The sequence below is a fragment of the Eleutherodactylus coqui genome, chromosome 9 (assembly GCF_035609145.1).
Source record: "Eleutherodactylus coqui strain aEleCoq1 chromosome 9, aEleCoq1.hap1, whole genome shotgun sequence".
Classification (NCBI taxonomy): Eukaryota; Metazoa; Chordata; class Amphibia; order Anura; family Eleutherodactylidae; genus Eleutherodactylus; species Eleutherodactylus coqui.
In genome coordinates this window covers 175,193,649-175,209,670 of record NC_089845.1, presented here as the reverse complement: position 1 = coordinate 175,209,670, position 16,022 = coordinate 175,193,649, and the positions used below count along the sequence as shown (strand labels likewise).

At 57.4% G+C, this 16,022-nt stretch overlaps 1 protein-coding gene across 1 annotated transcript in view; it reads right to left on the bottom strand.

Annotated features, from left to right (window-relative positions):
- EFR3A (EFR3 homolog A) overlaps nt 1-16,022 on the bottom strand; it is a 151,630-nt gene that overhangs the window by 37,817 nt on the left and 97,791 nt on the right. Inside the window, exons 9-13 of the mRNA XM_066578801.1 lie at nt 12,831-12,942; nt 4,586-4,637; nt 3,018-3,190; nt 686-761; nt 123-284 (exon numbers count right to left, since the gene is read on the bottom strand). Of these exons, the coding sequence (XP_066434898.1) occupies nt 123-284; nt 686-761; nt 3,018-3,190; nt 4,586-4,637; nt 12,831-12,942 (575 nt within the window). The remainder of the gene's footprint in view (nt 1-122; nt 285-685; nt 762-3,017; nt 3,191-4,585; nt 4,638-12,830; nt 12,943-16,022) is intronic.

Here is a 16,022-nt window from a genome sequence, read left to right as displayed (position 1 = left end):
CCCCCACTAGGTCCCAGGCTGCCATTGCATCCATCGGCATCCTGTGATCGTGTCACAAAGGAAGAAAAGGTTAATCTAATTGTTGAGTCAAAAGCAACAGGAACAAGAAATAAAAGCCCCACCTGCAGCGCTATGGCCACACGGATCAGGTCGATCACCACTTCTTCATTGGCCAGCTCGATGGTCGCCAGCGCTAGGGCCGTATAGATCAGTTCGTAATTCTTATGTACGTTGTCCTCTTCCTTGCAGCCCAGATAGATGTGGCGGTATAGCTGTTGGCCATGCTGCACACAGACAGAGATAATGCATCAGTGGAGACCGCCGCACTCATGCAGGAAGCAGACAGCCTTGTTCTCACTGCAGTGGCCAGGCTTGGTACTACGGGCAAAGTTCCCTTTGATGTGAATGCCTGTAACACCAATCCTGGCCACTGCAGTGCGAACGGAGCTGTCTGACTCATATACTGAGCTGGTTTCTGCAGGAAGCAAACAGTTGATCCACAAGGATCCCGCAGATCTATGGATTGCTGATCCCAAGAGTAGATCATCAGTAGCTTACAACCCCTTTCAGTGGCTGATAACAGAAAACAAAGAATTCTTATTAAAAGCACGACAAATGCAGAGATGTACTTTAGCTTGAGGTTGCGCAGGACTTCAGTTAGAACACCTGTACGTTTCCAGCTCACCTTTTTCATGAAGTTGACATCCTGTCGGCTAATTTTGTCCCGTTTGATCTTCAGGTCGGCGACGTCCGGGATTATTCTGGAAAACGGAAGAAGAGACAGCAAGTCAGCAGAGGAGTAAGAGAAGGTGCTGCAGGGAGCACCCCGAGGAGCCACCGTGACGCCAGTGCCCTAGTGGGATGGAGTCACAGGCAGCAGGACGGCTGTGCTTCCTCTATACAGACTCTGCATGTAACACGACCGCGCGCTCCTGGGACGCCCCCTGCAGCACGGAGGAGGTCGGATCTTCTGGTGACCGGTCAGGAATTTTCACAGTGGAGAGGGTGGAAGTTACACTGATATCCATGTTAACATCCACATGTGACATTTGGGGGGGGGGGGGGGGGTCACTGCCACTTCCCACTAGACTGGAGCCAGGACCTCTTCCGTGCTACAAGGCCCCCTACTGGCCAGTAGCTGCATTGCAACGCCAGGCAAGCCATCAGTGCGCACTGTACAAAGAGAGAAGGCGCCAGTCCTGCCGTCCCACCGCTGCAGTGAGGCCACAGCAGGGACAGCCCACCTGTCGCCAGGACAACACAGCAAGCAGTGGGGAGAGGGCGCTGGCAGCACAGGAGCGCCCGGGAGGAGAGTGACCTTTTCCGTCTTTCGCCACCATGTTGGGAAGTCATGGCTGCTGCAGTAGGAAGTGGAGAGTGATGGAAGAGGCATCGCAGGAGAGGAGTAAGGCTACCATTACATTCGTACAACATGGCGTCCGCCCGGACATCCCCTTTAACGGGTTCTGATGACAGACGGACATTCTTGCCAGCTGTAGGTCTGGGAGGTGATGGAGGGGGTATGTAGACCGTGGCTCAGCGTGTGTTCAGGGGGACGAGTCACAGCCTGATGTCTCAAGGAATAAACGGATCGGGCGCTAAAATGCGGCCTCTGTGCCCATCTGTACGGAAAGGGGAGTCGCCGCGTACGGAGAGCGCCGCCAGCCCGTGCAGCCATTGGCAGGTTGGTTGTGTGCAGGGGCCTAAACCCCGATATTACCAACCGTGCGCCAATGTCTAACAAACGATGCGGCAGGCAACACAGCAGTCTGCTCAGTAATTCATGGCGTTCTGCGTTTACCCGCCCGCCATGCATTATAATCACGTGCGGTAATTATGCTGCATCTTCAGTCTCCAGGGATGACCCAGCCACAAGCATTATAAGCCGGCGCCTCACAGCGGCGGGTGCAGGCCGAGCGCTTCCATTAAATACAATTACTTCTTAATGAAGTCCATAACGGGGCAGAAAAGCTTCTGCCGCAACATCAAGTATTCAGGGAATGACCCGCTCTCCTCGTCCGTAAGCACAAGTCGCCATGTGTAACCGCTGTACGGAGAGGCCAATCAGTGTGAAGGACGGTGACCAACATGGCGGCTGTTAGAGTCCCCGCTTACCGCATTGTGGGACTCCAGGAATCCTCTGATCGCAAAACGGCCAACGGCGACATTTATACTGGAAACGCAGCCGAACGGCGGCAGTAACGGGAGCCATAGCGGTCTGTACAGGGAAAGCTGCCAGAGCGAGGCCGCCATCTCCGACGTCACTTCCTGCTTGGCAGCCATCAGGTAAAGCCCTGTGTAGAGTTCACAGGGGCAGGAGAGGTCCGAACAGTCTGCCCCCCCCTAGTGGTCAGACATGTATCCCCCCATCCTATGGGCAGCGTTGATGACGAATGTATATGCCCACCGATGTCTAGAAGGAGGCGGCACCGGCTGCTGCCCGTTGGGTTCATGAGCTCGGCCATGTAGGGGCGGAGTAGTTCTGCCCACATCGACACTGGTGGGTGCCCGCGGCACCGCTCTGATCACCAGCAGGCGTCCTCTAACCCTTTTTAATCCAATTTGTATCCTGGTTTTCCTAGGGGGCTTACTCTTCTGCTGCTGTTATACAACGGCGCTATCTGCTGGCTAAAGCCAGTACTGCATGAGGTGACACGTTGGATAGGCTCAGCCAGCAGAGAGGCTGGCAATATACAGTAAGAGAACCCCGACGGACGTCTTCCAACATCGTAGCTGTACAGCCTTAAATCATAATGTCTTCAGAGTCAGACAGTGGATTGGAAAGGGTTAATGGTTAGCCAAAGCCAGGTTACAGGGCACAGGAGGTTCTTGGTTGTGCCAGGATGCATGGCGGCGCTCAGGCTTCAGCCAACGGTTGGGGGGGGGGGGGCACTACCTGAAATGTACTACAATATGCGAAGGGATGGTCAGGATGGGGTCCCTCCTACTGAGTCCAAGTGGAAGACCCGCTCTACGGCGGCCATCTTGGCACCAGAGGGGTAGAGGCGGCACAGTACCTGATGCCCCGCAGTTTTGCCCGGTTGTCGTGGCGATCGATAAGGTTGTGTAATATTTCGAGCACCAGCTGACGAAGCTCCGAGTCCTCCATGAGAGAAGGAGACAGCAGGGGGTCCAGGAACGGCGGCGGAAGGGCGGCTGCAATCGTCTTCGCCTTGTAACCAGACGTCACCTGTAAGAGATGGGAGAACGTGTGACCCCGCTGGCTACAGGACGCTCTGTAAGACCTCTGCTTGCAGTCAGTGACTGCCCACATCCAGAGGCTGACACTGCATACCTCTCACAGCTGGGGGCTGTGTATCCTGTGGTCTGCCAGCAACAGCGGGGCACTAGAGGACTGATGGCAGATGCTGAGAATCATATGCCCCAGCGAATGACATCACTGAATGGCTGGGACTGGTTTATCGAGCGCCGGCTGTGATTGGCTGGTGCTCGATCCAATCACAGCGCTTCCTCACGCAGTGCTGACGGTGAAGGGTTTCAAAACCATGCTGGGGGATGACGGCGGGAAGACGACTGAAGCAGCTTGCGGGTTTTACCCAGTATGTACTGGCGTATGGCCAATACCTTTTACCCGTTTTTTGTGGCTTATACTGGAGTATATACAGTAAAGAGTGAAAAACTAGAATACAAATATACACGAAAATATCAAAACCGCAGCTTCTCACCCTTTTCACATATTTGGTATTGTTGTGCTCCTGAGGACCCCGAGGGTAGAGTCAGTGCGCAGCGCGGCCGTGGGGGGTGCAAACACATAATGGAGTCCGATCATTTGGCCCATTTAGTCTTACAAAAAACAGAATAGAAAATGATCAAAACGTGGCAGTGAGCGGGCGGGCATCAGGCGGGCATCGGGCGGGCATCGGGCGGGCATCGGGCGGCGAAACCCATAGTATCCTATGGAAGGTGTCCATGCGTGCGGATAACGCCATGAAGAATGGCTCATACCGGCCTGCAGAACGAACACGACGCGTTCCTCTACCGCACGGCGTTAAATATAAAATACTACAAAGCCCCAGAATCGCAGGTTTTGTTAGATTTGCCTCTAGAAAAAAATGGGACAAAAAGCAATAAAAATGTTCTACCCTCCCAGAAGTGGCATGAATGAGGAGCGCCCGCCCGTAGGGACACCACCTTACGGCTCCCGCAGCGCCGCGACACAAAAGTCAGTCTTTAAAAATAAAAAGTTTTTGGGTAAAAAAATAGCAAAACATAAAAAAGCAGTATAAACTCCGCCCCCGAGTGTGACATCACCGCGGGACTCATTCTACACGCTGAGCGGCGGAAACACCAAGACCAAAGAACAAATGAGAGAATGTTCTTCTCCCCAAAGCCAAGACGTTACGGATCCTCGAGTGCGAGGAGGAAACACTGAAGCATCGGTCATTAAGGCGCAGACAGCCTGGTGACGAAGGGGTTAAAGTGAAGGCTTCTCGTGCAGCACGTCTGGCGAACGGGTCATGCTGTGAAGGGTCCGGGTAGTAAGGGTCTAGCGGTTCACCAGAGCCTGGGACAGTCAGGGTTAAGGGGCTTCTATGACCGGTGCCAAACCATACAGTCCGCGTACCATCAGCAGGGAGCGCAGCAGCATGATCTGGATCCTCTTCGTCCCCAAGTCCCTGAAACCAAACCACTTCGTTAGTAGAGAGCACAAAAGACATTGGGGCCCTTCATTATAGATTGGGGCCCACTCACTACAGAACCTCCTAGCCCCCCCTCATTAGCATTATACAGTGGCCCCTCCTTCACTATAGAGCCTTCTCAGCTTCCGTTCACTAGCGTCCCTGCCGATCCCCCACTCCTCCTTCACTAGAGCCGCCCCCCCCCCCCCCGGCATCCCCCCTTCACTAGAGCCGCCCCCCCCCGGCAACCCCTTCGCTAGAGCCGCCCCCCCCCGGCAACCCCTTCGCTAGAGCCGACCCCCCGGCAACCCCTTCGCTAGAGCCGACCCCCCGGCAACCCCTTCGCCAGAGCCGACCCCCCGGCAACCCCTTCGCTAGAGCCGACCCCCCCCCCCCCCCCGGCAACCCCTTCGCTAGAGCCGACCCCCCTGCAACCCCTTCGCTAGAGCCGACCCCCCCCCCCCCCCCCCGGCAACCCCTTCGCTAGAGCCGACCCCCCGGCAACCCCTTCGCTAGAGCCGCCCCCCCCGGCAACCCCTTCGCCAGAGCCGACCCCACGGCAACCCCTTCGCCAGAGCCGACCCCCCGGCAACCCCTTCGCTAGAGCCGACCCCCCCCTGGCAACCCCTTCGCTAGAGCCGACCCCCCCCTGGCAACCCCTTCGCTAGAGCCGACCCCCCACTGGCAACCCCTTCGCTAGAGCCGACCCCCCACTGGCAACCCCTTCGCTAGAGCCGACCCCCCACTGGCAACCCCTTCGCTAGAGCCGACCCCCCGGCAACCCCTTCGCCAGAGCCGACCCCCCGGCAAGCCCTTCGCCAGAGCCGACCCCCCGGCAACCCCTTCGCCAGAGCCGACCCCCCGGCAAGCCCTTCGCCAGAGCCGACCCCCCGGCAAGCCCTTCGCCAGAGCCGACCCCCCGGCAACCCCTTCGCCAGAGCCGACCTCCCGGCAACCCCTTCGCCAGAGCCGACCCCCCCGGCAACCCCTTCGCCAGAGCCGACCCCCCGGCAATCCCTTCGCCAGAGCCGACCCCCCGGCAATCCCTTCGCCAGAGCCGACCCCCCGGCAATCCCTTCGCCAGAGCCGACCCCCCGGCAATCCCTTCGCCAGAGCCGACCCCCCGGCAATCCCTTCGCCAGAGCCGACCCCCCGGCAACCCCTTCGCCAGAGCCGACCCCCCCGGCAACCCCTTCGCCAGAGCCGACCCCCCGGCAACCCCTTCGCTAGAGCCGACCCCCCCCCCCCCCGGCAACCCCTTCGCTAGAGCCGACCCCCCGGCAACCCCTTCGCTAGAGCCGACCCCCCGGCAACCCCTTCGCTAGAGCCGACCCCCCGGCAACCCCTTCGCCAGAGCCGACCCCACGGCAACCCCTTTGCCAGAGCCGACCCCCCGGCAACCCCTTCGCTAGAGCCGACCCCCCCCTGGCAACCCCTTCGCTAGAGCCGACCCCCCCCTGGCAACCCCTTCGCTAGAGCCGACCCCCCACTGGCAACCCCTTCGCTAGAGCCGACCCCCCACTGGCAACCCCTTCGCTAGAGCCGACCCCCCGGCAACCCCTTCGCTAGAGCCGACCCCCCGGCAACCCCTTCGCCAGAGCCGACCCCCCCCCCCCCCCGGCAACCCCTTCGCTAGAGCCGACCCCCCGGCAACCCCTTCGCTAGAGCCCCCCCCCCCCCCGGCAACCCCTTCGCTAGAGCCGACCCCCCGGCAACCCCTTCGCTAGAGCCGACCCCCCGGCAACCCCTTCGCTAGAGCCGACCCCACGGCAACCCCTTCGCCAGAGCCGACCCCCCGGCAACCCCTTCGCCAGAGCCGACCCCCCGGCAACCCCTTCGCTAGAGCCGACCCCCCCCTGGCAACCCCTTCGCTAGAGCCGACCCCCCCCCTGGCAACCCCTTCGCTAGAGCCGACCCCCCACTGGCAACCCCTTCGCTAGAGCCGACCCCCCACTGGCAACCCCTTCGCTAGAGCCGACCCCCCGGCAACCCCTTCGCTAGAGCCGACCCCCCACTGGCAACCCCTTCGCTAGAGCCGACCCCCCACTGGCAACCCCTTCGCTAGAGCCGACCCCCCGGCAACCCCTTCGCTAGAGCCGACCCCCCGGCAACCCCTTCGCCAGAGCCGACCCCCCGGCAACCCCTTCGCCAGAGCCGACCCCCCGGCAACCCCTTCGCCAGAGCCGACCCCCCGGCAAGCCCTTCGCCAGAGCCGACCCCCCGGCAACCCCTTCGCCAGAGCCGACCCCCCGGCAAGCCCTTCGCCAGAGCCGACCCCCCGGCAAGCCCTTCGCCAGAGCCGACCCCCCGGCAAGCCCTTCGCCAGAGCCGACCCCCCGGCAAGCCCTTCGCCAGAGCCGACCCCCCGGCAACCCCTTCGCCAGAGCCGACCTCCCGGCAACCCCTTCGCCAGAGCCGACCCCCCCGGCAACCCCTTCGCCAGAGCCGACCCCCCGGCAATCCCTTCGCCAGAGCCGACCCCCCGGCAATCCCTTCGCCAGAGCCGACCCCCCGGCAACCCCTTCGCCAGAGCCGACCCCCCCGGCAACCCCTTCGCCAGAGCCGACCCCCCGGCAACCCCTTCGCTAGAGCCGACCCCCCCCGGCAACCCCTTCGCTAGAGCCGACCCCCCGGCAACCCCTTCGCTAGAGCCGACCCCCCGGCAACCCCTTCGCCAGAGCCGACCCCACGGCAACCCCTTCGCCAGAGCCGACCCCCCGGCAACCCCTTCGCTAGAGCCGACCCCCCCCCCCCCCCCCCCCCGGCAACCCCTTCGCTAGAGCCGACCCCCCGGCAACCCCTTCGCTAGAGCCGACCCCCCGGCAACCCCTTCGCCAGAGCCGACCCCACGGCAACCCCTTCGCCAGAGCCGACCCCCCGGCAACCCCTTCGCTAGAGCCGACCCCCCCCTGGCAACCCCTTCGCTAGAGCCGACCCCCCACTGGCAACCCCTTCGCTAGAGCCGACCCCCCACTGGCAACCCCTTCGCTAGAGCCGACCCCCCGGCAACCCCTTCGCTAGAGCCGACCCCCCGGCAACCCCTTCGCTAGAGCCGACCCCCCGGCAACCCCTTCGCCAGAGCCGACCCCCCGGCAACCCCTTCGCCAGAGCCGACCCCCCGGCAAGCCCTTCGCCAGAGCCGACCCCCCGGCAAGCCCTTCGCCAGAGCCGACCCCCCGGCAAGCCCTTCGCCAGAGCCGACCCCCCGGCAAGCCCTTCGCCAGAGCCGACCCCCCGGCAAGCCCTTCGCCAGAGCCGACACCCCGGCAACCCCTTCGCCAGAGCCGACCCCCCCGGCAACCCCTTCGCCAGAGCCGACCCCCCGGCAATCCCTTCGCCAGAGCCGACCCCCCGGCAATCCCTTCGCCAGAGCCGACCCCCCGGCAATCCCTTCGCCAGAGCCGACCCCCCGGCAATCCCTTCGCCAGAGCCGACCCCCCGGCAATCCCTTCGCCAGAGCCGACCCCCCGGCAATCCCTTCGCTAGAGCCGACCCCCCGGCAACCCCTTCGCCAGAGCCGACCCCCCCGGCAACCCCTTCGCCAGAGCCGACCCCCCGGCAACCCCTTTGCCAGAGCCGACCCCCCGGCAATCCCTTCGCCAGAGCCGACCCCCCGGCAATCCCTTCGCCAGAGCCGACCCCCCGGCAATCCCTTCGCCAGAGCCGACCCCCCGGCAATCCCTTCGCTAGAGCCGACCCCCCGGCAATCCCTTCGCTAGAGCCGACCCCCCCGGCAATCCCTTCGCTAGAGCCGACCCCCCGGCAATCCCTTCGCTAGAGCCGACCCCCCGGCAATCCCTTCGCTAGAGCCGACCCCCCGGCAATCCCTTCGCTAGAGCCGACCCCCCGGCAATCCCTTCGCTAGAGCCGACCCCCCGGCAATCCCTTCGCCAGAGCCGACCCCCCGGCAATCCCTTCGCTAGAGCCGACCCCCCGGCAATCCCTTCGCTAGAGCCGACCCCCCGGCAATCCCTTCGCTAGAGCCGACCCCCCCGGCAATCCCTTCGCTAGAGCCGACCCCCCGGCAATCCCTTCGCTAGAGCCGACCCCCCGGCAATCCCTTCGCTAGAGCCGACCCCCCGGCAATCCCTTCGCTAGAGCCGACCCCCCGGCAATCCCTTCGCTAGAGCCGACCCCCCGGCAATCCCTTCGCTAGAGCCGACCCCCCGGCAATCCCTTCGCTAGAGCCGACCCCCCGGCAATCCCTTCGCTAGAGCCGACCCCCCGGCAATCCCTTCGCTAGAGCCGACCCCCCGGCACCCCTTCGCTAGAGCCGACCCCCCGGCACCCCTTAGCTAGAGCCGACCCCCCGGCACCCCTTCACTAGAGCCGAACCCCCCGGCATCCCTTCACTAGAGCCGAGCCCCGGCAATCCCTTCACTAGAGCCGAACCCCCAGCATCCCTTCACTAGAGCCGAGCCCCGGCAATCCCTTCACTAGAGCCGACCCCCCGACGCCCCTTCACTAGAGCCGACCCCAATTCACTAGAGCCGACCCCATTCACTAAAGCCGACCCTCATTCACCAAAGCCGCCCCCCATTCACTAGAGTCGACCCCCATTCACTAGAGTCGACCTCCATTCACTAGAGTCGACCCCCATTCACTAGAGTCGACCCCCATTCACTAAAGCTGACCCTCATTCACTAGAGTCGACCCCCATTCACTAGAGTCGACCCCCCGGTAACCCTTTACTAAAGCCCACCCCCATTCACTAGAGCCGACCCCCATTCACTAGAGCCGACCCCCCGGTACCCCTTTACTAGAGCCGACAGCACATTCACTAGAGCCTCTCGACCCCCTTCATTAGTTTTCCGTGGATCAGTTTCAGTGCGATTCCTAGTGATCGGAACGACTTCCAGCGGTAGCCTCAGGCAGGGGCGTTAGGCACAGACCTGGGAAAGGGAGGGGGGGAAATAGGCAGAGGCGGGCGGGATGGGGGGAGTAGGGGGCATTAGGCACAGGCCAGAAGGAAGGGGGGGGCGTTAGGCACAGACCGGGGGAAGAGGGGGGATTAGGCACAGGCGGGCGGGATGGGGGGGGGGGGTGAGGGAGTTGGGGGCATTAGGCACAGGTCAAGGGGGGCTTAAGGCAGAGATGGGAGGGAAGGATTAGGCAGAGGATAGGTAAGTGGGCACTTTTAGTTTGGAGGGAGGCATAGAGGGGCACTTCCTTAGTTGGCATAGAGGAGACGTATTACTTCACACGGCCACAAAGTGGGCATCACTGACTTGTGGGGGTCCCATGTCCTTGCTCAGGGCTACAGTGTCTGAACCCTGGGAGGATCTCCGGCTTGTTAACTCCTCGGTGACCAGTTTATTGTGTGTCTTAGGGGACAAGCAATTTGCATTCTCACATTGCAAGACCCATAACTCACTGAAACGGCTGAATGAGGGCTTCGATGGAACAAGTACTCTGGGGGGACATATAATGTGTTGGAGATGTTACTGGCTGTTCTGTGCAGGACATATAATGTGTTGTGGTTGTTACAGGTCGCACTCTGGGGGACATATAATGTGTTGTGGATGTGACTGGCTGCACTCTGGGGGACATATAATGTGTTGTGGTTGTAACAGGCCGCACTCTGGGGGACATATAATGTGTTGGAGATGTTACTGGCCGCACTCTGGGGGACATATAATGTGTTGTGGATGTTACAGGCCGCACTCTGGGGGACATATAATGTGTTGGAGATGTTACTGGCCGCACTCTGGGGGACATATAATGTGTTGTGGTTGTTACAGGCCGCACTCTGGGGGACATATAATGTGTTGGAGATGTTACAGGCCGCACTCTGGGGGACATATAATGTGTTGTGGATGTTACGGGCCGAACTCTGGGGGACATATAATGTGTTGTGGTTGTTACAGGCCGCACTCTGAGGGACATATAATGTGTTGGAGATGTTACAGGCCGCACTCTGGGGGACATATAATGTGTTGGAGATGTTACAGGCCGCACTCTGGGGGACATATAATGTGTTGGAGATGTTACAGGCCGCACTCTGGGGGACATATAATGTGTTGGAGATGTTACTGGCTGCACTCTGGATGACATATAATGTGTTGTATATATTACTGGCTGCACTCCGGGGGACACAATGTGTTGGAGATGTTACTGGCCGCACTCTGGGGGACATATAATGTGTTGTGGATGTTACTGGCCGCACTCTGGGGGACATATAATGTGTTGGAGATGTTACTGGCCGCACTCTGGGGGACATATAATGTGTTGGAGATGTTACTGGCCGCACTCTGGGGGACATATAATGTGTTGGAGATGTTACAGGCCGCACTCTGGGGGACATATAATGTGTTGGAGATGTTACTGGCTGTACTGTGCAGAACATATAATGTGTTGTGGTTGTTACAGGTCGCACTCTGGGGGACATATAATGTGTTGGAGATGCTATTCGCCGCAATCTGGGGGACATATAATGTGTTGGAGATGTTACAGGTCGCACTCTGGGGGACATATAATGTGTTGTGGATGTTACAGGCCGAACTCTGGGGGACATATAATGTGTTGTGGATGTTACAGGCCGAACTCTGGGGGACATATAATGTGTTGGAGATGTTACTGGCCTCACTCTCGGGGACATACAATGTGTTGGAGATGTTACTGGCCGCACTCTGGGGGACATATAATGTGTTGTAGATGTTACTGGCTGTACTCTGGGGGACATATAATGTGTTGGAGATGTTACTGGCTGCACTCTGGGGGACATATAATGTGTTGGAGATGTTACTGGCCGCACTCTGGGGGACATATAATGTGTTGTAGATGTTACAGGCTGCACTCTGGGGGACATATAATGTGTTGTAGATGTTACAGGCTGCACTCTGGGGGACATATAATGTGTTGTAGATGTTACTGGCCGCACTCTGGGGGACATATAATGTGTTGGAGATGTTACTGGCCGCACTCTGGGGGGCATATAATGTGTTGGAGATGTTACTGGCCGCACTCTGGAGGACATATAATGTGTTGGGGATGTTACTGGCCGCACTCTGGGGGACATATAATGTGTTGGAGATGTTACTGGCCGCACTCTGGGGGACATATACTGTGTTGGAGATGTTACTGGCCGCACTCTGGGGGACATATAATGTGTTATAGATGTTACTGGCCGCACTCTGGGGGACATATAATGTGTTGGAGATGTTACTGGCTGCACTCTGGGGGACATATAATGTGTTGGAGATGTTACTGGCCGCACTCTGGAGGACATATAATGTGTTGGAGATGTTACTGGCCGCACTCTGGAGGACATATAATGTGTTGGGGATGTTACTGGCCGCACTCTGGGGGACATATAATGTGGTGGAGAGGTTACTGGCCGCACTCTGGGGGACATATAATGTGGTGGAGAGGTTACTGGCCGCCCTCTGGGGGACATATAATGTGTTGGAGAGGTTACTGGCCGCACTCTGGGGGACATATAATGTGTTGGAGATGTTACTGGCCGCACTCTGGGGGACATACAATGTGTTGGAGATGCTACTGGCCGCATTCTGGGGGACATACAATGTGGAGATGTTACTGGCCGCACTCTGGGGGACATATAATGTGTTGGAGATGTTACTGGCCGCACTCTGGGGGACATATAATGTGTTGGAGATGTTACAGGCCGCACTCTGGGGGACATATAATGTGTTGGAGATGTTACAGGCTGCACTCTGGGGGACATATAATGTGTTGGTGATGTTACTGGCCGCACCCTGGGGGACATATAATGTGTTGGGGATGTTACTGGCCGCACCCTGGGGGACATATAATGTGTTGTAGATGTTACTGGCCGCACTCTGGGGGAAATATAATGTGTTGGAGATGTTACTGGCCGCACTCCGGGGGACATATAATGTGTTGGAGATGTTACTGGCTGCACTCTGGGGGACATATAATGTGTTGTAGATGTTACTGGCCGCACTCTGGGGGACATATAATGTGTCGGAGATGTTACTGGCCGCACTCTGGGGGACATATAATGTGTCGGAGATGTTACTGGCCGCACTCTGGGGGACATATAATGTGTTGGAGATGTTACTGGCCGCACTCTGGGGGACATATAATGTGTTGGAGATGTTCCAGAACATTGGTGTGTTTGCGATGGTAAATCTGCCCCATTGTAAGACCCCCGAAGTCCGAAGCATCAATGTCTGTCGGTGGGGCAGATCCCTACTTATAACTCACCCCAGCTGACTTGTATCCAGCGTGTGCGACGACCCGAAAACAGGCACTTTGCCCATGATGAACATCATAATCTCAGATCGCTGGTAATCCGGTAGATTACTGCCAAAGAAACCTGCAAGAAAAACAAAGTCTGAACAAAAAGGACCCAAAACAAGAAGAGTTCCTAAAAACTGAGAGATAAAACACAAAGTGAAGCAGGGAAGAGCCGCACTGCCCACCCCCCCTCCAGCTGAGACCCTCTGGGGAGGAGCCTGTGACCGGGTCTACCCAGAGAGATGGCCATTGGCTGCGCACTCCTCACAGGCAGGGCTCCAGTCATTAGGCTCCTCCCCAACATCCCTTCCAGCTGGATGTCAGGCGTCTCGGTGCAGGAGGCAGAGCACCTTGGAGTTATACAGGGTCTCCAAAACTGGAAAGCCCAGCGTGATGAGGAGACGTATTAAAGGGGCGGGCACTACTCAGCCATCTTCTGTTCATTATTTCTGTAATATACCAGCATTCAAAATGTTTTTGCTTTACCCCCTGTATACACTAGGGGGCTCCCTTCCAGACTTTCTGGCATGGTAGTATTTAACGCTACATCATGTGGATGGCGTGAGATCAGAAGCATAGCCTGCGCCATCCCGCAGCGGGAGTCAGCTGTTACTGATAGCCGGCCTCCTTCTACAACAGCGGGGATACATAAGACCTGTGATCTCCCCGGTTAACCCCCTATATGCTGCGGTCTATGTAAAGGGTTAACAGAGGGAGAGTCCTGCTTGTGTGATGTAATCGCGGAAAGCCGATGGTTTGGTATTGCCTATGCTCGTTATTGTGAGCGGTAAGGTATTGCAGTATACAAGTCCTGCAGTGTATTATCATAGCGATCAGAGCAGTTATGGTTCAAGTCCTACAGGGACACAAAAAAAAAACAAAAAACTTTTTTTTTCCCACTTGTCTTTAATTATATAATAAAAAAATCAAAAAGAAAAATGTTAATTTTTTTTGTAAATCCCCATATTTGGGGTCATCGCACCAATAATCCGGTACAATACACTGAGCCAATTATTCTGCACAGCAAAAAAGGGAAAAAAAACCCTTAACGCAGGCAAAGCCTGAAGTGAACGAAGAAGGCGAATGTATCGAAAACGGTCCAAATAAAAACAGTATTTGGTATTGTGGGAATAGTACCGACCCGCGAAAAAAGGCATCCCGTCATTTAGGCTGAAGGTGTGCTCCAAAGAACAGCAAACTGCCACAATGACAGAACTGATGGTTTTTTCTGCCTTGCTCTCAAAAAAATGTAAAAGATCTACATTATATGTCCCTAAAATGGCCTCTCTGATGGTCTAGGTGTGCCACGGCTTTCGCGTTCTCCCTTTAATGTGGACGGGGGGCTGCCAGAATTGCAGACCAATGAGTCAGGGAGATGACTTAGTTCCCCAGGTGTTGATATGGAGAGACTATTCCAAGCTGGTCCATTGACCTTGCACTGTCCAGCTGCTGAAGTTGCCCCTCACCCATCCTAAGAGACTGGAGTCCGTGGTTATCACTTACCACCAGAGTGGAAGAAAGGATCTCCCTTAGGAGAGGGTGGGTGACATCGGCCATTAAAGTAGGGATCAACAGACTGAATGAGGGAGGACCAAGTGCGACCAGGGACTGGTGCCACCTGTTCCAACTGGATAGGATAGCTTGTTGTAGCGAGAGCATAACTGTGTGTACAGGACGGCCTTGAACGCAGCTACCATGACTTCTAGCACCTGTATGCCTCGGTGGATGTAGAGGGGAGCGCGTGGCCGCACAAAGCAGACACCTTGTTGAAGAAATGTGAGTTTGTCCCATGGAAGTTGTACCTTCACCTGGACTGTGCTTACGAACAGTGAGTTGATGGACCGGATGGATTTTGGGCGTTTGATCCACCCAAAATGAATGAGTGTGTCTAGCATGATGGCGAGGCTCTCCACGTTGGCTCTGAGGGATGGCGCCTTGATGGCTACATTGTCTAAATAGGGGATTGCCATGATCCTCCAGGAATGAAGAATCGCCACAACAGCCGACAGGACCCACACGAATGCCCAAGGAGCTGCCGCTAGGCCGAGGAATTGCAAATGGTTCGAATGGATCACAAAACGAAGAAGTCACTGGTGGGACTGTAGAGATAGGCATCCATGATGCCCATCGATGACAGACATTCGACTGAATCTATGAAAGCAATCACTGCATACGAAAATGGCATACCTTGATATAACAATTCAGGAGTTTCAGATCTATGACTGGGTGAACTAATGAAAAGGTTGGAATGAAAGCTGGTAAAGCATTTGTGAGAAGATATTGGGACGATGACTCCCTGGTCAAGTAATCCTTGAAGTGCTGGGAAGATCTGGCCAGATCGGCTGGCGAAGTTGAACTGAAGTGATCTGGGGGAGCCGAAACAAAATCTGCAGCGCATCCCAAGCAGGCGACCTGGCACACCCAAGAATCGTGAGAGTGAGCCACACTTCCCTGAATCGGAGGAGACGGCTCCTTACTCGGGATGACCAAGGTGGCGACCACCCTTCATGTGGAGGAGAATTTAGCCGATGAGGGTTTAGGTGCCTGTGGGCGGGCGGAGGTGCCAAGAAAGCTGCAGTTTGAAGGATGAATGCTTTTTGTGATCCTGGGAGGACAGATACGACTGAAAACTGTAACATAGTATGTAAGGCCGAATGAAGACAATGTCCATCTGTGGGCTGGAGTGACAAAACAAGCCAAAGCTAGCTGCTTCTTTTTACTACTGTGCAGCTGAGTGGACCTATTTTGTGGAAGATGGCACCTCTTTCCATCTGTAGCTTCCGAAATAATTTGGGCGAGGCGGCTGCCAAAGACAAGATCTGGTGAAGAGAAAGCTGGTTAAAGGCCTTTTGGAGGTGGTGTCCGCAGACCAGCATTATAGCCACAATGTAAGGCGATAGACAACGGAAAGCGCAGAGGAACAAGCTACGGGCTGGCGATGTCCAAGATGGCCTCGCAGAGGAACCTGCCGGCCTGTGATGATGAGCAAGTTCAGCTAACTCCACCTAGGGTGCTGCAGTGCAGTTGTTTCGCCCATTTGGATGAGACCCTACTAACCGAGGATGGAGCTAAGACAGGGCAAAGAGCAGACGCGGTCACCGCAGAGGGTTCCAGCGTTTATCATGGTGGTAAGATGAGGCATTGGCCAGGGCAAGGGTA